At 45.1% G+C, this 25,524-nt stretch overlaps 1 protein-coding gene across 9 annotated transcripts in view; it reads left to right on the forward strand.

The window, feature by feature from the left end:
• The window catches only part of amot (angiomotin), a 172,578-nt gene that overhangs the window by 101,847 nt on the left and 45,207 nt on the right, over positions 1-25,524 (forward strand). For 4 of the 9 annotated variants that reach the window (XM_088278846.1, XM_088278849.1, XM_088278851.1 and 1 more), the window contains 5 exons: positions 7,065-7,165; positions 7,947-8,143; positions 14,062-14,190; positions 17,434-17,672; positions 17,808-18,044. In XM_088278846.1, the coding sequence (XP_088134972.1) occupies positions 7,065-7,165; positions 7,947-8,143; positions 14,062-14,190; positions 17,434-17,672; positions 17,808-18,044 (903 nt within the window). The remainder of the gene's footprint in view (positions 1-7,064; positions 7,166-7,946; positions 8,144-14,061; positions 14,191-17,433; positions 17,673-17,807; positions 18,045-25,524) is intronic. The other 5 variants (XR_015839549.1, XR_015839550.1, XM_088278850.1 and 2 more) reach the window with 3 other exon arrangements.

Consider the following 25,524-nt stretch of genomic DNA (forward strand, 5'->3'; position numbering starts at 1 on the left):
CAGCAGTAAAACCACCGCAAGTTGTATGTCCATTGCTGAGATGACGTAAAAATAAAATAAAACAGGGTAAAGGGAAAAAACACACGAAAAAGGCTCAATAGTGAGCCACGCTGCTGTAAACAGGCAGCCACTCGCGCGGCGCCGGAACCGGAAGAAAAAGCACGTAAAAGTGGTCACAGTGGAATCAATGTTCATTGATCCAAAATGAGCCGAGCACCAGAACCTTTTATTTGGCAAAGGTTGTGCCTTTATTTCACGTAAAGCAACATAAAATAAAACATTTTAACAACATGGACTTGACTTGTTCTAATACAGTACCACAGGTCCAAGCTCAATTAAACATGTCTTCTTTACTTCTAACAGCTTATCAGAACCAAGTATCTTACCGAGCGTTACTGTTGCCCTGGTCCGTCAAAGGAAAGCATCTCAGTGTACGTGAGCCGGGACGAATTACCGTAGACGTGTTTGTGTTTTCTTGTACTGGTGTGCGCGACGGTGTGTGTGCGGCGCAGGGTGCTGGGCGTGCTCAAACGCAGGATAGGTTGCACTTCATTGTAATTTTTTGAAAGACACATTACATATACAATAGAAAGGGATGTCATAAACTTGGAATGTCTGACGGACCACTCGCTAACAATTTAGTCTTTTTCATCTCGTCAACGAAAATTCTTGTACGTCACGTTTTTGTCATCACAGAGTTATGTTTAGCTCGTCATCGCTTCCTAATTGTCATGAAAAAAAGAAGCGTTTACTAAATATTTTCATCATCATTGACGAAAACAACTGTTTACATCAAAACTATCACCTTGATGAACAGCATACTAGTAAATAGAACAACCAAAACAAGGAACAGAGAAATACAATTAACACAAAATATGTATCACTCTTGCCATTCATATCCCAAAAAGAAATAAAATTAACAGAAAACATGCATCTCTCATGCCATTCATATACCAAGTGCAAAGTGTTCTGCTATCAATTATGGTCACTCCCAAAGAGAACCCTAGCATCTTCATCTCTGCAACGTCCAGCTCTGACTTCTGTCTTTACTTCAGTGGCACTGTCTCCAGACCAGACAACATCGCTGGTCTCACAACAGTTCTATAAATCTTTCCTTTCATTTTTGCTGAAACTCTTCTATCGTACATCACACCTGATACTTTTCTCCACGCGTTCCAGCCAGCCTGCACACGCTTCTTCACTTCTTTTCCACACTCTCCATTGCTCTGGATTGTTGACCTTAGATACTTAAACTCTTCTACCTTCTTGATCTCTTCTCCCTGTAAGCTCACTCTTCCTCTTGGGTCCCTCTCATTTACAGATACTCCGTCTTGCTACAGTTCTCATTCAAATCTATAAATTTCACAGGATTAGGGTTAACTCTTGTAAATGCTGAACTATGATTGTACTAGCCAGTCTACTAGAGGGCTAGTGAAGTATTGATAGCTTGTTTGTTTGGAATGGCTTGGTCTGACGCGCTGGCCGTTTTGTTACCTGTTGTTGCTTGGCTGTGTCATTGATTATAGAGTCCATGAGTGGTTTACTAAAAGTTGTAGTTTATTCAGCAATCTCCAAGCTTAAAACGACTTTAAAACACAATCCGTAGGGTTGTACAAACTCCGACAAAGCGGTCAAAACCTGTATGCCCTTTAAATCAATACCATCCCGCTCTTTCTTCCTTTTCCCTTTTATATGCTCAATCACAACGCCACACAGTGCTCAACAGACGTAGTGCATGCACACATTTGACCCATATTTGGCATTTACAATGATAAAGAGGACTACCAGTTCTTACTTTCTTCCAAGTAAATGTCACGTGTCTGAGGGGAAAAATCCTGATAATATAACCACATTATTTTGTGAGGCAACTGTCATGTCAAAAAAAGGCGGGATAGTCTGATTGGATGATTTGCTGTGTATAATCAGTAATACAATGAATAATTGAGAGGAAATTTGTATATTTACTTTGTGCGCCTCTAAATGATCTACTTGCACCAACATTTTGAGTTAGGGGTGACTGTGCTCTTCATAAGAACTTAGTCTGGAGCCCTGTTTATATTCACGTTTTAGAGCATGTGCACGAGATTAACTATAAATTCATCAACAATTTCACCAGGCCTGATGACTGTGCGAAATTTGGTGTGTTGCTGTATGTTTCGGTTCCCAAAAATGTGATTAATCAGCTGTATAATAATAATAAACGGTGGGAGAGATGTTTGGTCTCATTGGACAGCTTCCGGCCGCCTCAAGCTGGGCAGCCCCCAGCCAATAAGGTGCTATTCCGCCACAAGCTGCCTGCTCCATCGGGTGCATGGAGCTTCGGGATTCACCCCAACAAGCAGGCTGTAAAATCACGCTCTGCGCAAGACAAAAAACCCACAGAAGATTCTAGCATTACGCCTGGGGTGCTGGAATGTCAGAACCATGACACCCGAGCTCAGCAACAACCTACAAGAGGTCAGTGATGTCCGTAAAACTGCAGTCATAAACAACGAATTTCTGAAGCGCAGAATTAACATCTTGAACCTCTAGGAAACACAACTTCACGGATCTGGCTCCCTCAAGGGAAGGGTTTTTACCTTTTTTTCTGGCGGGGGAAGCCTCCTGAGGAAACCAGGGACTATGGAGTAGGGTTGCTGTCTGGAAAACACTTCTGGGAGCAGTGGTACCCCACCCACCGGCTTCTCAGAGAGAATCCTGGCTCTCTGCCTCAATACATCCACGGGACCTGTCCACCTAGTGAGTGTGTATGCTCCAACACTCAGCTCCCCCCAAGAAATAAAAGACTGGTTTTACGATGAACTCAAAGTGTCTGTGAAAAACATCCCCTGCCAAGAGCGCCTTTACCTTGCGACTTCAACACAAGGGTTGGAGCCGACCATGAATGCTGGCCATCCTGCCTGGGACACCATGGCATCGGTAAACTGACTGAAAACGGGCAGCGCCTTCTGGAGTTCTGCACATACCATCACTTCTGCATCACCAACACTTACTTCCAGTCCAAACCCATCCACAAAGTCTCTTGGAGACACCCACGGTCTGGTCACTGGCACCAGTTAGACTTCATAACACGCACGCCTGATCTCAAAAGCATCCTTCAAACATGCAGCCTTCACAGTGCAGTCTGCAACACAGATCACTTGCTTGTGCTTTGTAGAGTCAAGCTACAAGCAAAAAACCTGTACAGGGCCAAACCCAAAGGAGCCCCCCGCATCGACAACAGCAGAACATACGACCCAACCAAAGCTAGAGCCTTCCTCCATGCCCTTGAGGATTCTTTCCCCGACCCACCCCTCTCTTGCTCTGCCCAGCAAGACTGGGATGGCTTGAGGGGCGCCATTTTCAATGCAACCCTGACAGTGTTTGTCAAAAAGAAGGGCAAGCCAAATGACTGGTTCGATGCCAACCAGACAACATTGGCACCAATTCTTGAGGAAAAACGCATCGCCCTCACAAATTACAAGTTCACTCCAAACACGCAAACTCTACAGGCCCTCCGATCCTCTAGGAGGAAGCTTAGACAAGCCTCTCGACGCTGTGCCAACGACGACTGGCTTCAGCTCTGCAGCAACATACAATCAGTTGCTGACACAGGCAACATCAGACTCATATTCGACAGCATTAAAAAGGCACTCGGACCATCACCCCACACAGTGGCCCCACTGAAATCAGCCTCTGGAGAAACCATTGCTGACCGCTCTAAACAGCTGGACCGATGGGTGGAACACTACTCAGAGCTGTACGCCAGGGACAATAGTGTCTTCGATGCAGCCCTCAGGCATGTAGGGCGCCTACCAGTCATGGAAGAGCTCGACACGGAACCAACATCCGAGCAGCTAAGCAAAGCCATCAACAGCCTGACCAGTGGGAAAGCTCCATGAGTCGATGGTATAACCATTGAAGTCCTTAAGTGCAGGAAGCCTGCCCTTCCGCATAGACTGCACAGGCTTTTATGCCTGTGCTGGAGAGAAGGCTCTGTCCCACAGGACATGAGGAATGCAAACATTGTCACCTTGTATAAGAACAAGGGAGACAGGAGTGACAGTAACAACTACTGCGGAATCTCCCTACTTAGCATCACCGGCAAGCTCTTTGCTCGAGTTGCACTAAATAGACTCTAAGTCCTCGCAGAGAAGCTCTACCCAGAGTCACAGGCAGGGTCCAGAGCAGGAAGATCAACTCCTGATATGATCTTCACCCTGAGACAGCTGCAGGAGAAGTGCAGAGAGCAACGTAAACCTCTGTAGATGCCCTTCGTCAACCTTACCAAGGCCTTCGACCTGGTGAGCAGGAGCGGACTCTTCCAACTGGTGGAACGGATCGGCTGCCCACCAAGACTCCTCAGCATCCTTCAGTCCTTCCACACAGATATGAAAGTTACTGTCCAGTTCGATGGGTGCACCTCTGAACCCTTCAACATCTGCTGTGGTGTCAAACAGGGTTGTGTGCTGGCACCCACTCTGTTTGGGATATTTTTCTCTCTCCTCCTGTGCCAAGCCTTTGGAACATCGACTGAGGGAGTCTACCTACACACCAGGACAGACGGCAAACTTTTCAATCTCCTCCGACTGAAAGCAAAAACAAAAGATTAGACCATTCACCATCCAGGATATGTTGTTTGCGGATAATGCAGCATTGGCAACACTCACGAGGAACACTTGCAGATTCTCCTCGACCGGTTCAGCCAAGCATGTCAAGATTTCAACCTCACCCTCAGTCTAAACAAAACCGAGACATTGGGCCAGGGGACTACAGCCCCACAGTCCATCACCATTAACAACTACACACTGGAAGCTATCAGTAGCTTTACCTATCTCGGGTCCACCATCTCCAGCAATCTGTCACTTGATGCTAAGGTCAGCAGTCGGATTGGGAAAGCAGCTTCCACTTTTGGGAAGTTAACATCTAGAGTATGGGAGAACAGCAGGCTCACAATTCATACCAAGGTACAAGTGTACAGAGCCTGCGTTGGCGGCGAAGCCCAGACTCCCTACGCACACCATGACAGGTGACTAAACTCATATCTGAGTTGTCTGAGATGTATACAGGGAGTCACCTGGCAGGACAGGGTCACAGACAGCGCTATCCTGGAGAGAGCACAGCTCCCCACCTTGCACTCCCTGATGAAACAACGGCGTCGCCCTGGCTGGGCCACGTCTGTCGCATGGACGATGGCCGCATGCCAAAAGACACTCTGTATGCAGAGCTACAGTCAAGGAAGAGGCAGGTTGGCCGCCCACTGCTCCGATACAAGGATGTCTGCAAGCACGACCTAAAATCATTCAACATCAATCCAGCCGAATGGGAAGATGTCACCCTGGACCGTCAGAAATGGAAACAAGCTTTACGAAACGGACTGCAGACCCACGAAACCGCCCGGTCTCTACACCGAGACACAAAAAGGAAGTTGAGGAAGCAGAAAACCACCATGCCTACACCAGCACCGGTTCCAGCTCACACTTGCGACGTCTGCGGCCGTGTCTGCCTCTCCCGAATTTGACTCACCAGCCACAGGCGAAGTTGCGTGGAGATCCAGACACAAGTCCAGACACAAGAAATCGATGGTCTTCCGAGACTGTGATCCCCAATGTTAAACCTTTGTCTCCGATGAATGGCCTCTGAAACAAAATGTCGGGAAGAATCATTACCGGTTGGAGCGGCCAGCGGCCGTGAAAGAGAGGAAATTTCCATCATCATGACGATTATGACGAATAATAATATCAATCATAATAATAATAATAAGACAAAGAACAATGAGGGGCCCTCGCAGCCCGGGCCATGTTGAGATACTGGCATTTTGATAATATTTTATGAAATCTTTAACATATGAATTTATTTTTGGGGCCAGGCCTGATGCGTTTGCAGTTTCATGAATTTTTGTGCGTTTTTAAACCCTTATCAAGTTCTCAAGGTGTTTCTGAGATCAGTGAATCAAATGTTGAGTAATTGCTGTCTGATGGTTTTCACTGAAACACACAAACTGCGTGACAATGTTCCTGATTCTGCCATATCAAGTGAATAGGGCCATCGCAAATGGAGGGAAGACTCGCGGTGGCGGAGTCTGTTTATATCTACAATGCATGGAGCTGAGATACTTAGAAAGGAAGTACACACTATTCTACCTGCTGAGGGAGTTTACACTTTTAATACTTTTAATCATACTGATCTCAAGACTGTCTGGCCAAAATTTCATCAACATGTACATTTCCTAACAAGACAGAAAAAGCCTGGGTCTCTATTCTTCACCAGTCACAGGTGCAGACAAAGCCTTACCCATCCCCCACATCAGAATCTCTGGTCAATCACTGTTGTGCTTATATGAGCATGCAGACAGAGTGTAAGTGGAAGTGTGAAAGTTGTTGTGCCAAAATTGAGGGCTTTGAAGCAGGTTCCACTGCAAGTTTTTAAAATTGACGACTGACCTCCAAACTCTGAGATATCCCACACGTGACGAGAAAAAAATCCTGCCTGTTACAATTTTGAACATATCGTGTGTGCTGTGCAGCCACGTGGCGAGATCAACACATTACAGACGAACCACATTCATTCACAGATAATCTAACATCAGACAAAGAGTCTCACAAAACTCCTCGAGATTACACAAGACTTCGGAGTAAACAAACATGATGTATGAAAAGCCCAAAAAATCCATCATGTTGAATATCCCCAATTTCATGTCAGACATCCTCCCGAGCGGCTGAGATCAGGAGGTGCACACAGTCTATGGCAGGGCAACCATGACAAACCCATGAGAGAAACGCCGCTCTGCTCAACATTCTTTTTGCATATATTTTTCATACATGCAATATATATAGTAGATTTTATAGGATTCTGGTACATGTAATTTAATATACCTCAACACAACAATAGCTTGGCTTATCCGCTGACACTCCTGCCTTCCTGGTCAAATGACTAGGCTATGGGAGTTCTGGGTAGCTTGAAAAACAACGGTAACAACCTCGTTATCTCTTTTCCCTGTCACCTCATTCTTCTTCCTCCAGCTATCTCATTTATGCACATATGCTTTCCTTACTTCTGCTAATCTTTATTCCTTTCTTTTCCAGCGCATGCCTCCAATTTTATAAACGTTCCACCACTTGCTCCCCGCTTTCACTGCAGATCGCAGATCAAAATTTTCACCAGGCCAGTAAGTGAACAATGTTTGGTGAGTTTTCCTGCATGAATAAAAAAATGTGATTCAAGAGAGTCTGAATGTTATGTTTTACATTTTGAGAACTGGTTTCTGTGACCAGATGGAAAGTACCAGTACGGTAAAGTACACGTGTATGAAGGTAATGTTTTACATTTTGGGAGGTGTTTTGTATGACCAGATGGAAGGTACCGGTGTCTTACTGGTCAACTGTCTGTTGATCCTGGGGGAGCATGCTGCTGCACTGATGAGAGGTCAACTACATGATCCTTGCATGGTATAAGCAATTGCTGTGACACAGTCTTCCAATTTCGTGGGTGCTGCATCATTATTTGCGGCTGCAACTGCTCTATGTATGAGCTGGGGCGGTATGGGTTATGGGGTGGTAGGTGTTGCATATCAGTCAATACATTATACGTTTGCCTTTCTGTCTCTGGCATGTTTCACATGTGGTTTGATATACCCTTCCTTGATAAGATCAATGTAATAAATACTTTTTATGTTCAGAGAGAGCAGGGTTAGGTTGCTACACTCATAAGATGATATAAATGCATGATGATTTGCCATTTGTCCATGCTTGATCCAGTTTCGACCCAGATATAATAAGAGAAAGTGAAGCTTTGTCCTTGTCCTAAATAAACAAATTCACCCAAAACATCAGCCAAATCCATGCTGACCTTTGTATTAAAGCAATTGAATGAATGTACATGATTCTTTACATATTTTAAATTATGTGTACATACAGCTGTAATTAAGTTTGAAGTTATTGTAATCAAAATGTCTTTTTCTTTTCCAGCGTCAGGGAAGCACACAGAACAATGGTGTGATACCATCAGATTATAGTGTCACTGCACTAATGGAGCACTTGAGGGAGAAGGAGGAGCGCATTTTGGCTCTGGAGGCCGATATGACCAAGTGGGAACAAAAGTACTTGGAGGAGAGTGTCATGAGACAGTTTGCTCTTGAGGCTGCTGCTTCTGTTGCTTCTCAAAGGTAGAAGGGCATAATATGCATGATATGTATGTTATGTATGATTTTTAAAGACATTATGGCATCTTGTTTACGGATGATAATGTGTCCAATGATGAGTCATTCAAAAGATTCCTATTGAATATACGACAGCACAGGTACTTCACCACGGGCATGTGCTATGGCTCTTTGGTGTTTGGACCTAACCCAAACTCCAAATTGTGGGTGGAGCTGAAAGTAGTTGCCTAGAAGACCAGGATATCAACTGATATATCCAGTTAAAAAAAAGAAAAAAAAATTAACTCTGTCATTAATGATGCGCTTGTGGAGACGTTACTATCCATACCGTTTCTTCTCTACACTATTCCAAATTACTATACATGTAGTGTATACAGGCTCCACAGTGTAAAACCGGTTAGCACATCTGCCTCACAGTGCAGACGTGCAGGGTTTGATTACGGTTCCGGCCGTTGCATTTTCTCCCCGCAACTGTGTGGGTTTTAGCTGGGTACTCCGGTTTCCTCCCACATTCCAAAGACATGCATTGTAAGTTGATTGGACGCTCTAAATCAGGGGTGCTCATTACGTCAATCGTGATCTACTAGTTGATTGCAAAGGTAGTATGGGTAGATCACATGACATTAAAAAATAGACGTCATTATCCGTCATTTGATTGATACAGGGCACCCAGTCAGATGACACCTGATTTTTTTTTGTGACTCATAGGTCACCACGCAGCGAGTTGGTTAGCTCCAATTTTAAGCCCCCATTTTATTCTCTTGAACTCAAGGGGAGCATAAACATGAGTGGGGATGTTGGACCAAATAAGAAGACAAAAACGTATCACTTTCATATGGAATGGGACGAGAAGTTGTTTTTCACGATGACATTTTCGAAGTGCGTTTGCCTCATCCGTCTGTCTACCATCGCAATACCAAAGAAGGGAAATGTGGAGCGGCATTTTCGGACTGTTCATGGAAAATATAATTCTGACTTTCCGCCGAAAAGCGAGCTGAGGAAGAGAAAGGTGAAGGAATTAAAAAGCCAGTTGTCAGGACAGCAGTCATATTTCACACAACTTCCTTCAAAAGCGAACGCTGCCACCGAAGCATCGTTCCGGGTGAGTCATCTAATCGTCACTGATTCAATTTAGTGCAAGTCATCAGAGTAAACTCAGGCAATGACAAAAAATGTGCATAGTTAATTGTGTTGAGCAACATTGGCTCATGCGGTTCTGCAAGCTACATCAACATACATTGTACAAAAAATCCTCAATATATTTATAAATAAATTTGAGTTTTTATAGTAGGTAGATCATTTTGCCTTGGTCATTTTATAAGTAGCTCGCATGCTGAAAAAGTGTGAGCACCCCTGCTCTAAATTGTCACTAGGTTTGATTGTGAGCGTGATTGGTTGATTGTCTTTGTGTGGTGTATGACTGCCTGGAAACCAATCCAGGATGTATTCCGCCTACTGTCAGTCGACAACTTGGATAGACTCCAGCACGCCCGCGATTCTTAGTATAAGCGGCCCAGATAATGGATGGATGGATATAGTTTATTAGTATTGTATTGTATTGTAGTGTATCCAGTTTTGTAGCACATTTTCCAGACAGACAAGGCTGCCTTTTTTGCCCACTTTCTTTTGCCGTGGTTAATAGAGACAACGCTGGATATCTTAGAGATAAGATGTCAGGTGGCCAGCATAACCACAAAGCCATGGCCTCATCTGAGAGATCGATCTAAGATGATACTTATCAACTCAACGCAACTGTATTCATAGATTACTTTTTTACTAGAACCACCGCTCTATACAAAGTGGTATACATGGATCAAAAATAAGTCGTAAAACAAAAACCAATAATGCAAATTAATAAAAGACAATAAAAAGCCCAAAACCAGTAAAACCAAAACAAGTCTCATGCTGAGACAAAAGCCAAAGAATAAAAATAAGTTTGTTGAGTTTTAAAGATGTAAAGCCCTGCTAAAGTGCTAAAGCTCATTCTGTAAATGTTGCAACAGTGTGGCTTCGTCGGAAAAGAGTGCGGGTACAAGACTGGTCTGCCTGCTGTCCTGACCTGTCTCCCAGCTACACCCCTCCAGCTCACACTGTCATTGCCTGAGTGGGCATTAAACTTCCCCAGCAGAATGAGGCCAGCAGGCCCTTCTATGGACTGGCCAGCAACGTTTCTCACCTGTGTGGCAGTTTCTGCCGCTCGCTCCCCACCAAACGCTGCCTAACATGCACGGAGAATCATCCGTCGTGTGCGCATCTGAATCCAAGTGGTGTTCTGTTACTTGAACTGTGCTCGTCATGGATTGTCCGTAAAGAACACCATGTTCAAACATAAGGGTGTCCAAATGTGCACTTGGCACCAGGATACCATAGACAGCAGTTTGATTATTTACTTTGTAGTGGTATCATTGGACATGCGGCTGCATGTTTTGGACACTCGGGTGAAGAGAGGGGTGGAGCTGTCAACTGATCACCACCTGGTGGTGTGTTTGTTCCAATGGTGGGGAAGATGCCGGTCCGACCCAAACGTATTGTGAGGGTTTGCTGGGAACGTCTGGCAGAATCTACTGTCAGAAAAAGTTTCAACTCCCACCTCCGGCAGAACTTTGCCCACGTCCCGGGGGAGAAAGGAGACATTCAGTCAGAGTGGACCATGTTTCGTGTTTTCATTGTCGAGGCAGCCTATCGGAGCTGCGGTCGGTGCCTGTCGTGGTGGAAATCCCGAACCCACTGGTGGACACCAGTGGTAAGGGTTGCTGTCAGGCTGAAGAAGGAGTCTTATCAGGCCTTTTTCATATGTGGGACTCAGGAGGCAGCTGACAGATACCGGCTGGCAAAGCTTTGGCGGTTGCTGAAGCAAAAACTTGGCTTTGAGGAAATTCTGGTTCACCATCCAACATCTCAGGAGAGGGAAGCAGTGCACCATTAACACTGTTTATAGTAGATAGGGAAGAGCTGCTGACATTGACTCGGATGTTGTGAGATTCGGTGGGGAGAATATTTCGAAGACCTCCTCAATTCCACCGACGCACCTTCCATTGAGGAAGCAGAGCTTGAAGACTCTGAGGTGGACTCACCTTTCTCTGGGATTGAAGTCATGGAGGTGGTTAACAAGCTCCTCTGTGGCAAAGCCCCGGGGTTGGTTGCGATCCGCCTGGAGTTCCTAAAGGCTCTAGATGTTGAGGGGCTTTCATGGTTGACACGCCTCTACAACATTGCGTGGACATTGGGGACGGTGCCTCTGGATTGGCTGACCCCGGGTGGAAGGTGGACCAGAGTGTGTGTTCCAATTGTAGAGGAATCACACTGCTCAGCCTGCCTGGTAAGGTCCACTCAGGGGTACAAGAGGAGGTTCCATCGGGAGGTCAAATCTCAGATTAAGGAGGAGCGAGCAGTGTGGTTTTTGTCCTGGCCGTGGAACAGTGGACGAGCTCTACACTCTCTGCAGGGTCCTTGAGGGTACATGGGAGTTCGCCCAACCAGTCTACATGTGTTTTGTGGACTTGGAGAAGGCATTCGACCTGGTCCCTTGGAGAGTTCTGTGGAATGAGCTTCGGGAGTATGGTGTACCGAGCCCCCTATACGAGCAGTTCCCTAACCCTAACCCTAACCCTCTACCACCAATGTCAGAGTTTGGCCCACATTGCTGGCAGTAAGTCTGATTCCTTTCCAGTGAACGTTGGATTCTGCCAAAGCTGCCCTTTGTCACAGATTCTGTTCATAACTTTTATGTACAGAATTTCTAGGCGCAGCCAAGGCAATGAGGGGATCCGGTTTTGGTGGCCTCAGTATGGCCTCATTATTGCATGATGTGGTACTGTTGGCTTCTTCAAGCCATGATCTCCAACTCTCACTGGAGCGGTTTGCAGCCGAGTGTGAAGCGGTTGGGATGAAGATCAACACTTCCAAATCTGAGACCATGGTTCTCAGTCGGAAAAGGGGGGAGTGTCCTCTCCAAGTCGGGGAAGAGAGCCTGCCCCAAGTGGAGGAGTTCAAGTATCTTGAGGTCTTGTTCACAAGTGAGGGGAGGGTGGAGCATGAGATCGACAGGCTGTGGTGCGTACCCTGTTTCGATCGGTTGTGGTGAAGAAGGAGCTCAGCCAAAAGGCGAAGCTCTCAAATTACCTATCGAATTACGTTCCTAGCCTCACCTTTGGTCATGAGCTGTGGGTCGTGACCGAAAGAACAAGATGTCAGATAGAAGCGGATCAAATGTGTTACCTATTTCATTATATGCGGTTGTATTCCACACGTTTTGCCAAAAACTTGCTATCAAGTATAATACATGAAAGTTTTGCTTCAGTGGAAAGTTCAAATCATTGTCTGAAGCTTCCACATAGTACCCAAGTTGGGCATGTGCTTGTTGTCCGAGATCAAGACAACTTCAATCTTGTTGCTGAACTCTTACTTGCTTTTGCGAGCCTTTTCAACAGCAATGCTTATTGCCATTTGCCCTGCCTCTTACCCAAAGTGCGTTGTCGCATGCTATTGTGTATATACATTTACTTGCTGCAATTCCAAAAGTAGAGAATTCATAATACAATTCCAAAGGAAAGGCAACAAAACAACTTTTACAATTTTCCTGATAAGTTTTTCTGTCAAGCTCCACTTGAACCGTTCGATCACCTCATTAAGTATTCAATCCAACGGACCAATGCCGAAGGCACTGATAGTTCTCGTCAAGATGCAGCCAAATTGTTGAAAGTAGTGTTTTCAAAACCTCCCACGATATCTATAAAGACGAGAGCAAGCGTCCTTCTCACCATGTTTCTCTCAATCCACAAAACAAACCCATGCAGAGCGGTTTCTGTGGACACACCTACCTTGAAGACATACTGCGTTGGTGAGTCTTGTCTGCAAGCCACAATCCTCATTCAATCTATACAGGATCATTTGCTCCAGCCTCTTCAGTTAAAATGACGTAAGTGTAATAATTCTGTGAGTCTTCGAAGTAGCCATTCTTTCCCATTTTTGAAAGAAAAACGTCTCTGCCACGTATCTAGGCCATTGGTCCATCACCATACCTTAGACAGGCACAACATTTTTTAATGTGTTGCCAGCCCCTCTATATCAAAACAGGATCTATTCAATCCTGTGCAAGAGGCTTGACAGTCTGGAATTCATCTATTGCTACTGTCATCCACTCTTCCGCGGAGATGGAAGTGACTAAATTGTTGTTTATTGGTCTCGAATCCACATTATTTGACATCGTATCCACCTCTCGACTACCTGGTGAAACGAAATTGAGTTGGCAGTTTATCGTTTCTTCTGGAGACTTGGTAATTATCCCATTTGATTTATACATGGTGCTCATTAGCCCTGTTTTATTTTAACGGACTGCCTTTACCAAATGAACAGTTGGAGTATTTCAGTAAAGCGCCGCCTTGAGGCACGTCGCACCCTACAGGCAACATTTTTGAAGTGTGACTGAACTTGCCTTTGGGCTTCTCAATGGTCCTCATTTTTTGTTTGAAAAGCTTTACGATTGTTCGATGGTCTTCCTTCCAGACTTGTCAGCTCAGCGCTCAACCACTTATAACCAGTCTTCTGTTATCGCTTCCGCAGAGGACATGCAACTTCATATGTCTTGACTATAGATTCTTGGACATGACGGGCTAAATCGTTGATCTCTTCTTTCAAAGTAATCTTTGATGTCTAGTTTTGTTCGCTTAGTTCGGGGGTCGACAACCCGCAGCTCCAGAGCCGCATGTGGCTCTTTACCAGCGCTCCAGTGGCTCCCTGGAGCTTTTTCAAAAATGTTTGAACATGGAAAAAGATGGGGGAGGGAAATATTTTTTTTTTACTATGGTTTGTACATCTGATGTGTGTCATTGCTTCTCTGTATTGTATTTTTTAATTGGCCACCAACTGGTTAAAGCAACCACTACACAGAATGTTGTCTGATTTCCCCTTCTTCATGTTTTCAGGGACACCTCTGTCACAATATTAAGTCATTCTCCCAGCAGCAGCTATGACACATCAGTGGAGGCCCGCATTCAAAAGGAAGAAGAAGAGCTTCTCATGGCTAATCGCCAATGTTTGGACATGGAAAGCAGGTGACATATTTCAAAATACCTGTATTATTCTTGATAACCATACCGCATGCAGAATGTATACTATTTTTTGCTTCCTGTAGAAATTGTAGACTTTTCTTAAAGTCTTAAAATTAAAATTATACAGTTCTTTCACATACTACTCGGAACAATTTTTGAAAGACAAACAACTGAGTAAACCCTCATTGCACTTGAACCATACAAGAAATTACAAATGCTATTGTTCTGCCTTTCAGGCAAGGTTTATCTTATTTGTTTATGACGACTTTTATTTTGAAAGGCATGCTTTTATTTTGGCGGATGTACCCTAAAGCAGGAAGTGTTGATGGCTAAACTACGTGTGGGAGGGGAATATAGATTGCGTAGTTGAGGGAGGAAGAAGGAGAGATCGCATCGAGTGCAGCTGCAATCCAACCGAAGTTATTTGCTCCAACAGAGGCAACGCTTGTATGTAACATGCCATATTGTTGTTTTTTTAAATCTAGGGTTAACATTTAAAGGCTTTTGGTTGTATGCTAGTGAGTTGCTGTTGAATTGCCAGCTAATTTGTCTTGTATTGTCTTCAAACGCATATGATACTGACCAACGTGCCTGATGGGTTCATTTGTGTTTATTTTTAGTTTCACTCTTTCAACGGTGTCAAGATTTCCTATTAAAAGTGAACAACAACCAGAGGACGTCTTGCATCATTTGAGAGTTTAGCTCGCTGTCTAGCTTGGACTATGCTCACCCATGTCTTTGCGAGGACAGTACAGTTATTGTAATGTAATCACCAAACCGCGAAGTAGACAGGGAAGACTGTGTTTATGCCCACGTGTGTCCTGAGTGTGTATGAAGGAAAATGTGATGTTATATTTTTTTAGTTGCATTCTTCTCCCTTTGTTTTCAATTTGAAAAGCTCTGGACCTTTCCGTTGTTTTTGTTTTTTTTACCATTATTTTTTGTTTACCATATATTAGTTTTTAATTTGAGTAAAGTGCATTAAGTTTGCCCTGTCCATGAAATAGACTACATAAATAAATATATAGACTGATGATTTTAAAATTTATCAACTGAACTTTTAACTAGGTTGCATAGGAAATAAACGTTTACATTCACTGAACTAACTGTTCACGCAACGCCCACCCATCTCACCTGTCCAAGCCAATGGACCAAACATATACAATACAAAGAGGTGACTGGGCCAAACCATTACACAGTGTATCAAAACAGATGACACCACATTTCCTCTTTTAAGTAAAACAACAAATCATTTGAATTGATGTTCTCTGTAGATATAAGCAAGCAACTCAGGAAACAAAATTAAAAAGCAAAATCTTTTTGCCCAAATCAGCAAACTGTCTATTCAATTCCTTCTCAAGCAAATTATGAACATCAAATGAACCATTGGCAGTATGTGCGTTAATATGTAATGAAATAATGAAATAGCATCAACTGCTGCTTCAAAAATCACTCATAAGTCAGTTTACACCAATCTTTTTTTTTCTCTTTTTTTTTTCGCAAGTCCAGTCTAATGGGTTTCCCTGTAGATCTCCCAGATTTTGGTGAGGTTGAGACTTGGCAGAGGTTGCTTGTGGGGCTGCTGTCGTAACTTTAGCAGGAGACCGGATCTGCAGCCCCGCTTCTGCTTCCTCTCCCTCCGTCGGCTGCGTCTCCTTCCGGTATCGATGACAATCTACAGTGAGCCGGGCGGCCTCGCTCGTTTGTCAGGAATTTTGCAATCAATGCAGAATTCTTCTGAGACGGTTATTTTGGATCGGTAAAAACCAATGTCCACGATGTCCTGGCTGGTGTATCGATATTGGGCCACAGTTGGCATTAATAAAAACGAACATACATAAATAAAAAGTAAAAAAGAGCTCTGGAAGGGAGAGCCGTGAGCCGCTGCATCCATTCGCGCCGCCAACTTGGCAAGAATAAAAAAAAAAGTGCTATAGAAATAAAGTTGTATTGTATTGTATTGTAACCTTTTAAACATTCTGTAGTGCAACCCCTGCTTAAGAAAACAGGCCTTGTTAAAAGTGTGCTGTAAAACTATCGCCCCATTTCATTTTATTCCTAAAATTCCGGAAAATGTGGTGCACACGCAGTTGAAATCTTTCTTTGGTGAACATAACGGTGGACCACACAGTATTGTTCGTTTACAGCTCGTTTACAGCACCAGTTGGGCATTAGTGGTAGCACTCTAGATGTGGTTTGGATCTTATTTGGCTTGCAGGACTTTTTGTGTTAGCCTATGTTGCGCTGAGTTCCGCTTTGCCCCTCGGTCATATAGTGTTCCACACACTTCACTTTGGGAGCCCTTGCTGTTTTCATTAGATTTGCTGCCCCTAGGATCCAGCCTACAAAAACATGCAATTTCCTTCCACTGCTAAGTGGATGACAGTCTATGATCTACAGATCTATGTCACACTGAGCACTTAATCCTTAAGACCACTTTTCTCTTGTCTAGAGAAAATCAAAGCCTGGATTTCACAAAATTTCTTAAATTTTAACGAAAGAAAAACAGAAGTTGTGGTGTTCGGTCCCAGTGGCACTTCTAAATTCCACCCTGTTGACCTGAGCCCCCTGGTGTCTTATCTAAAGTCAACAGTCTCAAACCTTGGTTTTAAATTGGACAGTGCTATAGATTTTACATTGGATCGGCAAATCAGTACTGTTTTTGGATCCAGCCTATTTCACCTTAGGCAAAAGGCTAAGGTAAAGTCCTTTCTTTTTTCAGCAGCACACTAATTCATGCCTTTGTTACATCGCGGCTAGATTATTGCAATGAATTCAAGATTAAGCTTGTCCTCCTCTGCTCTGAAACGGAGCTTGTAAGAGGGAGCACATTAACCCTATTCTGGCCTCTCTTCACTGGTCCGCAGTGCATTTTAGAGTTTGAGATACTTCTATTTGTATTGTATTGTATTCAAATCTTTAAATGGCCTTGCCCCAGCGTACATCTGTGAGCTCCTTCACACCTACCCACCTGCCCGATGTCTCAGGTCGGTTGACCAGACACTACTGGAGGTGCCGAGGACTGAACGGAGCCTCAGAGAGAATCAAGCCTTTACTGTTGCCAGTCCTTCCGTCTGGAATGACTTTCCGTTAAAAGCTAGGCAGGCCTCCTCTCTGTTCACATTTAAAACTTGTTTGAAGGCACATTTTTATTCTTTAGCTTTTGATTGATTGACAGGTGATCTGACCAAGGTGTACCTTTTTTACACTGCTTTAATTCTGTATAACTTCTTCTTTCTGACGAAGGATAAAGAATCTCCATGCCCAGATTATAGAAAAGGATGCTATGATCAAGGTACTCCACCAGCGCTCCAAGAAGGACCCCATCAAGTCAGATGTGCTCTCTATAATGAGGCCCTCCAAGTCTCTAATGTCCATCTCGAATACTGGCCTTGGAAGTTTAGGACCACTCACTCATAGCATTGGATTCAGTACTTCAGCCACCATTGAAGAAGACAAAGATAGCACCTGGAAAGGGAGTCTAGGTAAGAGCCTGTAAAGCCTTTTAAGTTCTTGACTTAGTACATACTTTACAAACAGTGGGCTTGAAGTGTGATGACGGTGGTAGCAGGTATTCTTATGCGGAATCAAGGTAAATCGTTTTTTTCTGCTCGGTCCAGAATTTCGCACAGACTCGCTCAAGACGGAATCTATCACATCACCTCCCTCTCCGGTATTTCCTTCGACACAAATGACAGCAATTCACTCTAAGACAAGCAGTATTCCCTACTGCATGCAGACGCACAAGAATCTGAGTAAGGACAACAGTAAGCCTGGCACCCCAGCCCTTCCGAGCATGATGGTACCAAACCGATTGTCCAGCACCAGCTCCTACTACATCCATGAACGTGGAGCTGGTAAGATTACAAACTGAGTAATATATAATACGTTTCTTGTATTTATTCATGACTAAATAACTGTGTTATTGATTGTTATGCATTTACACACTTGTGATACTTTTCTTTTCTTGATAAAACACTGCCAGGTTTTGGAGATGTAAAAATAAATAAATTGATTATTTCACAACTTTTTCCACCAATGTGAGCTGTAAAACAGCAAACTGTAGGATTGATCAGAAAACACACACAAAAAAACAGAAATGTATTGATGATTCAATTCAGTTATGGTATTTGATTATTAATTTCACATTGCTAATTGTACTCGGTGATAATGTGCACCTTTAAATTTATAAATTAGGTGAAGAAAGTAAAGTATGTTTAAACTGTGACACTATAGTATTTGAGTATTTTGTCATTTCCTTGGGGACTCTAGTTTCCCGCGAGTTTTGTACGGACGAGATAGAGTAATTCTCTGATTGAATTAGCATTAGCATCAATGCTAATGCTGCCGGTAGCCACGCGTGGATGTTTTCTAGCCATGGCTAACAGTAGCTACTGTAGTGGTGTTGATTTATTTATCATTTATTTCACATTCAAGAAAATGTGGCTGCAGGAACTGAATGGTGCCACTTCCAGAAAAAACTGTAAAATATCTCCTGCAGAAATATATCAAGTCCTAAGCATTGAGTTAACATCTTTTACCTTTTTTTTCTTAAATCAAAGAGTTATCAGCCTAAAAAAAAAACGGAAAGCCTAATTATCCAAGTAAAACAGGTCAACATGTTCAGTACACAATCAATAAAAATGGCTGTCCTCATGAAAAACTAATTCAAAATGAGCTTTGACACCACCTTTTCTTTTGAATATTTTTTAACTTCTCTTGATGAGAAAAATTAGTTTGAGACTGGCCTGCCAGTGACTTAAATCTGGGTTGGAACGGAGTCAGGGCCATTGGGATTTGGTAGATTATTTGACATATCTGGGCTTTGTGTTTTCCTTTTAAATCATGTTTGTGCAACAGCATTTAAGCACTCCTTCACAACTTCCCCATCACTGAATGTTTTTTTTATGTTTCCCCAAAATCCATGATACTTTTAGTGAACATTCGTTTGCATGCCGCTGGGCTGTAAACGAAAATGTAAAAATCTGTTATACTGCACTCGAAGTTCGATGTTTTTGCGTACGCTCACTGACTGCAGTCAGGCCAGCCTCCACTCGCAAAGACAAAGTCAAGCCAGCCGCCACAGTTATTTTTAATACTGTGCATCACGGTGCATTATGGTAATGTGCCGAAAGCGCTTGTTGTTGGCCACCTTCAAAATAAAAGCTGTGAAACTCAAGTATGCACATCAGTGGTTTGGATTTAAAATAATGTTATTAAACTTCTCTTTTCACCCAGGGGGAATGAAAACTGACTCAGAATTGCACCAAGAAATATTCTGAATTGAGATAGAAAGAGAAATTAATGTGAACTGTGCATCAATGGCTGAGATTACAACTGATTTAAAAAAAATAATTAAAAAATAAGTTTTCATTATCCCGCAACCAGACCAGTGCTGGGGCACACGAGCCCACCCCAGGTATCCAACCAAGGTAGTTTCATCAAAATCTGATGTGGCGTTTGTAATTAAAAGGCCAAAGAAATATCCAAATTTGACCTTTACACCCAATTTTGAAAAATCATGAAAAATTAAGTTTTCGTTATCCCGAAACCAGACCAGGGCTGGGGCACACTCACCCACCCCAGGTATCCAACCAAGGTACTTTCATCAAAATCTGATATGCCATTTCAAAATAAGAGGCCAAAGAAATATCAAAATTTGACCGTTACAACGGATTACAGAAATTCATTAAAAATTCAGTTTTCGTTATCCTGCAACCAGACAATTGCTGGGGCACACTCATCCACCCCAGGTATCCAACCAAAGTGCTTTGAATGAAATCTGATGTGGCATTTCAAAATAAATTGCCGAAGAAATTTCCACTTTTGACCAATAAACACAATTTCGAAAAATCATGAAAAATTAAGTTTTCGTTATCCCAGAATCAGACTGCTCCTGGGTTACACTCGGGCACCCCAGGTATCCAACCAAGGTACTTTCATTAAAATCTGATGTGGCATTTCAAAATAAAAGGAAGAAGAAATCTAAAAAAATTTCAGTTACACCCGAAAGTTGAGATTTCTTCCGCAATTTATTTTTAAATGCCACATCAGATTTCATTCAAAGTACTTTGGTTGGATACCTGGGGGGGCAGAGTGTGCCTCGGCAGTAGTCTGGTTGCGGGATAACGAAAACGTAATTTTCAATGATTTTTGAAATCGGGTACTTTGGTCAAATTTTGATATTTCTCATACCTTTTTTTTTTAAATGCCACATCAGGTTTTGATGAAAGTACCTTGGTTGGATACCCGGAGTAGTGTAGTGTGCCCCAGCGTTTGTCTTATTGCGGGATAACGAAAACTTAATTCAATTATAATTCATTTTAATTCTTTGGCATTTTATTTTGAAATGGCACATCAGATTTTGATGAAAGTACCTTGGTTAGAATAGAAATAGAATAGAAATCCCTTTATTGTCATTGTACTCAAGTGTGCAACGAGATTAGAGGGCTCCCCTCTCCAGTGCAATACAACAATAATACAGACAAATATATAAATTAGATAAATAAATAAGACTTCAGTACTGAATAGGGCATATAGAAACACATCACAATGCTGTTTTGCAAGGTTAGGGTGGTCTCGTGTGTGTGTGTGTGAGAGTTCAGTATGGAGATGGCTCTCGGAAAGAAACTGTTTCTCAGTCTATTGGTCCTTGATTTGATGCATCTGTAGCGCCTGCCAGAGGGCAACAGGTCGAACAGGTGTGAGTTTGGGTGGGTATTGTCTTTGACGATGTTGAGAGCCCTTCTGAGGCACCGGGCGGTGTAGATGTCCGACAGCGAGGGGAGAGGGCAGCCAATAATCCTTTGCGCTGTTTAGACTGTCCTCTGGAGCCTCACTCTGTCCACCTCAGTGCAGCCGCTGTACCAGGTGGAGACACAGTACGTCAGCAGGCTCTCGATGGACGAGTGGTAGAAGGCCAGCAGCAGCTTCCTGTCCAGGTTGAATTTCCTGAGGACTCTCAGGAAGTGCAGACGTTGGCGGACCTTCTTTACCACTGCTGTGGTGTTGTGACTCCAAGAAAGGTCATCGGAGATCTGTACTCCCAGGAACTTGAACGTGTGGACCCTCTCCACACACACGCCTTCGATGCAGAGGGGGGGCGGCAGCGTCTTGTTCCTCCTGAAGTCGACGACAATCTCCTTTGTTTTAGCAGAGTTAAGGTGCAGTCTGTTGTCCTTGCACCAAGTTGTCAGTCTCTTTACCTCCTCTCTGTAGGCTGTCTCGTCACCTTCCGAGATCAGACCGACCACTGTCGTGTCGTCAGCAAACTTGACGATGGTGTTGTTGCCGTGGGCCAGGCTGCAGTCGTAGGTGTAGAGGGCGTACAGGAGAGGACTCAGCACGCATCCTTGGGGGGAACCGGTGCTCAGCATGAGGGTGGAGGACGTGTAGGGGCCGAGCAACACAGTCTGGGGTCTGTTGGTCAGAAAGTCCTTAATCCAGATGCGTGTGAGGGCAGGGAGGCCGAGAGTGTCCAGTTTGGCGACGAGGATGTCTGGGATGATCGTGTTGAATGCCGAGCTGTAGTCCACAAAGAGCATCCTTGCATAGCTCTGCTGTTGTTCCAGGTGGCCCAGTACAACATGCAGAGCAGTGTCGATGGCGTCCTCAGTGGATCTGTTAGCCCGGTATGCAAACTGGTAGGGGTCCAGAGTGGGAGGAAGGCAGTCCCTGATGTGCTGGAGAACCAGCCTCTCGAAGCACTTCATAATGACTGGTGTGAGAGCAACAGGACGGTAGTCATTCAGGTGGACGGCTGGTGACTTTTTGGGGACAGGAATAATGGTGGAAGTTTTCAAGCAGGAGGGGATGACTGCCTGAGCCAGGGAGCGGTTGAAGATCCTGCAGAAAACATGTGACAGTTGGTGGGCACATGCTCTGAGGACCTTGCCTGGTATTCCGTCGGGTCCAGTAGCTTTCCTGGGGTTGACCGCCAGGAGCGCGCGCCTCACATCGTGTTCCTCTACGATGAGTGGGGGGGAGTTGGAGCTTGAAGTGCGGGGGTGTGACGGTTGGGGCGAGTCAAAGCGAGCGAAGAAGCAGTTAAGCTCCTCTGCCAGCGATGCACTCGGGTCTACAGAGGTCGTGCTGCTGCCACGGAAGTTGGTGATGCTCCGTAGACCCTGCCACACCTCCCGTGGTCTGTTACTGGCAAGGTGGGCCTCCAGCCTCCCCTTGTAGGTTGCCTTGGCTAGCTTGATGCCTTTGCTCAGGTCAGCACGAGCCACCCTGTACTGGGCTTTGTCGCCTGACCTGAAGGCAGCGTCACGGGCCTTGAGGAGAGAGCGAACCCTGCTGGACATCCAGGGCTTCGCATTTGGGAAGGTCCGTATAGTCTTTTGTTGGGACACAGTTTCCATGCAGAACTTGATGTAGTCCAGTACACAATGCGTGTAGACATCAAGGTCCTGATGATCAAAGAGGTCCCAGTTTGTGTCATGAAAGCAGTCCTGTAATTCACTCATGGCGTCGTCACGCCAGGTTTTCACAGTCTTTGTGATAGGCCTGAATCTGCGCCTGAGAGGGGTGTACGCAGGTGCGAGCTGCAAGGACAGGTGGTCTGACTGGGCGAGTGGGAGGGCTCTGTATGCGTGCTTGATGTTCGAGTACACATGGTCGAGAGTGTTGTCTCCCCTCGTCGGGCACTTGACATGCTGGTGAAACTCTGGGAGTACAGTCTTTAAATTGGATACCAGGGGTGGCCTAGTGTAACCCAGGAGCAGTCTGATTCTGGGATAACGAAAAACTATTTTTAAATTATGTTGGCAGAGTGGTACTTTATGTCAACATGTTTGCACCTTTGCCTTTTTACAGGGTTTTTCGCCAGTGCTATGGTGCCTTGATTATCCTCAAGATAATTGGTCGCTCATATTGATATTTGTCAATATGGCCCAACAACTGTACTATGTACAAACATTCTTGCATTGTGGCAGCTAGAGCCATATACTCTGCCTCACATGTGGATAATGCAATGGTATGTTGTTTCTTAGTCTTCCATGAAACAACAGGGCCATTTTTGTTCAAGCTAATACAGTAACCTGTTGTGCTTCGTCTATCACTTTTGTCAGCTGGCCAATCAGCATCACAGTATTTTTTTTTTTTTTTAGAATTAGAAATCCCTTTATTGTCATTGTACTCAAGAGTGCAACGAGATTAGAGTGCTCCCCTCTCCAGTGCAATACAACAATAATACAGACAAATATATAAATTAGATAAATAAGAGAGTGCAATGGAAAATAATACTGAAGGGTATATAAAAACACATCACGATGCTGTTCTGCAAGGTAAGGGTGGTCTCGTGTGTGTGTGAGAGTTCAGAATAGAGATGGCTCTCGGAAGGAAACTGTTTCTCAGTCTATTGGTCGTCGATTTGATGCATCTGTAGCGCCTGCCAGAGGGCATCAGGTCGAACAGGTGGGAGTTTGGGTGGGTATTGTCTTTGACGATGTTGAGAGCCCTGCTGAGGCACCGGGCGGTGTAGATGTCCGACAGTGAGGGGAGAGGGCAGCCAATAATCCTTTGCGCTGTTTTGACTGTCCTCTGGAGCCTCACTCTGTCCGCCTCAACGTCAACAGGCTCTCGATGGACGAGTGGTAGAAGGCCAGCAGCAGCTTCCTGCCCTGGCGCTGGTGGACCTTCTTTACCACTGCTGTGGTGTTGTGAGTCCAAGAAAGGTCATCGGAGATCTGTACTCCCAGGAACTTGAACGTGTGGACCCTCTCCACACACACGCCTTCGATGCAGAGGGGGGGCGGTACCGTCTTGTTCCTCCTGAAGTCGACGACGATCCCCTTTGTTTTTGCAGTGTTGAGTTGCAGTCTGTTGTCCTCGCACAAAGCCGTCAGCCTCTTTACCTCCTCTCTGTAGGCTGTCTCGTCACCTTCCGAGATCAGACCGACCACTGTCGTGTCGTCAGCAAACTTGACGATGGTGTTGTTGCCGTGGGCTGGGCTGCAGTCGTAGGTGTAGAGGGCGTATAGGAGAGGGCTCAGCACGCATCCTTGAGGGGAACCGGTGCTCAGCGTGCGGGTGGAGGACGTGTAGGGGCCGAGCAACACAGTCTGGGGTCTGTTGGTCAGAAAGTCCTTAATCCAGATGCGTGTCAGGGCAGGGAGGCCGAGAATGTCCAGTTTGGCGACGAGGATGTCTGGGATGATCGTGTTGAATGCCGAGCTGTAGTCCACAAAGAGCATCCTTGCATAGCTCTGCTGTTGTTCCAGGTGGCCCAGCACAACATGCAGAACAGTGTCGATGGCGTCCTCAGTGGATCTGTTAGCCCGGTATGCAAACTGGTAGGGGTCCAGAGTGGGAGGAAGGCAGTCCCTGATGTGCTGGAGAACCAGCCTCTCGAAGCACTTCATAATGACTGGTGTGAGAGCAACAGGACGGTAGTCATTCAGGTGGACGGCGGGTGACTTTTTGGGGACAGGAATAATGGTGAAAGTTTTCAAGCAGGAGGGGATGACTGCTTGAGCCAGGGAGCGGTTGAAGATCCTGCAGAAAACATGTGACAGTTGGTGGGCACATGCTCTGAGGACCTTGCCCGGTATTCCGTCGGGTCCAGTAGCTTTCCTGGGGTTAACAGCCAGGAGCGCGCGCCTCACATCGTGTTCCTCTACGGTGAGTGGGGGGGGAGTTGGAGCATGAGGCGCAGGGGTGTGACGGTTGGGGCGAGTCAAAGCGAGCGAAGAAGCAGTTAAGCTCCTCTGCCAGCGATGCACTCGGGTCTACAGAGGTCGTGCTGCTGCCACGGAAGTTGGTGATGCTCCGTAGACCCTGCCACATCTCCCGTGGTCTGTTGCTGGCAAGGTGGGCCTCCAGCCTCCCCTTGTAGATTGCCTTGGCTAGCTTGATGCCTCTGCTCAGGTCAGCACGAGCCACCCTGTACTGGGCTTTGTCGCCCGACCTGAAGGCAGCGTCACGGGCCTTGAGGAGAGAGCGGACCCTGCTGGACATCCAGGGCTTCGCATTTGGGAAGGTCCGTATGGTCCTGTGTAGGGACACAGTTTCCATGCAGAACTTGATGTAGTCCAGTACACAGTGCGTGTAGACATCAAGGTCCTGATGATCAAAGAGGTCCCAGTTGGTGTCTTGAAAGCAGTCCTGTAATTCATTCATGGCGTCATCACGCCAGGTTTTCACAGTCTTTGTGGTGGGCCTGAATCTGCGCCTGAGAGGGGTGTACGCAGGTGCGAGCTGCAAGGACAGGTGGTCTGACTGGCCGAGGGGGGCGAGTGGGAGGGCCCTGTATGCGTGCTTGATGTTCGAGTACACATGGTCGAGTGTTGTCTCCCCTCGTTGGGCACTTGACATGCTGGTGAAACTCTGGGAGTA

The sequence above is a fragment of the Idiotropiscis lumnitzeri genome, chromosome 17, assembly GCF_059441095.1.
Source record: "Idiotropiscis lumnitzeri isolate Australia: NSW breed Sydney's pygmy pipehorse chromosome 17, RoL_Ilum_1.0, whole genome shotgun sequence".
NCBI lineage: Eukaryota > Metazoa > Chordata > Actinopteri > Syngnathiformes > Syngnathidae > Idiotropiscis > Idiotropiscis lumnitzeri.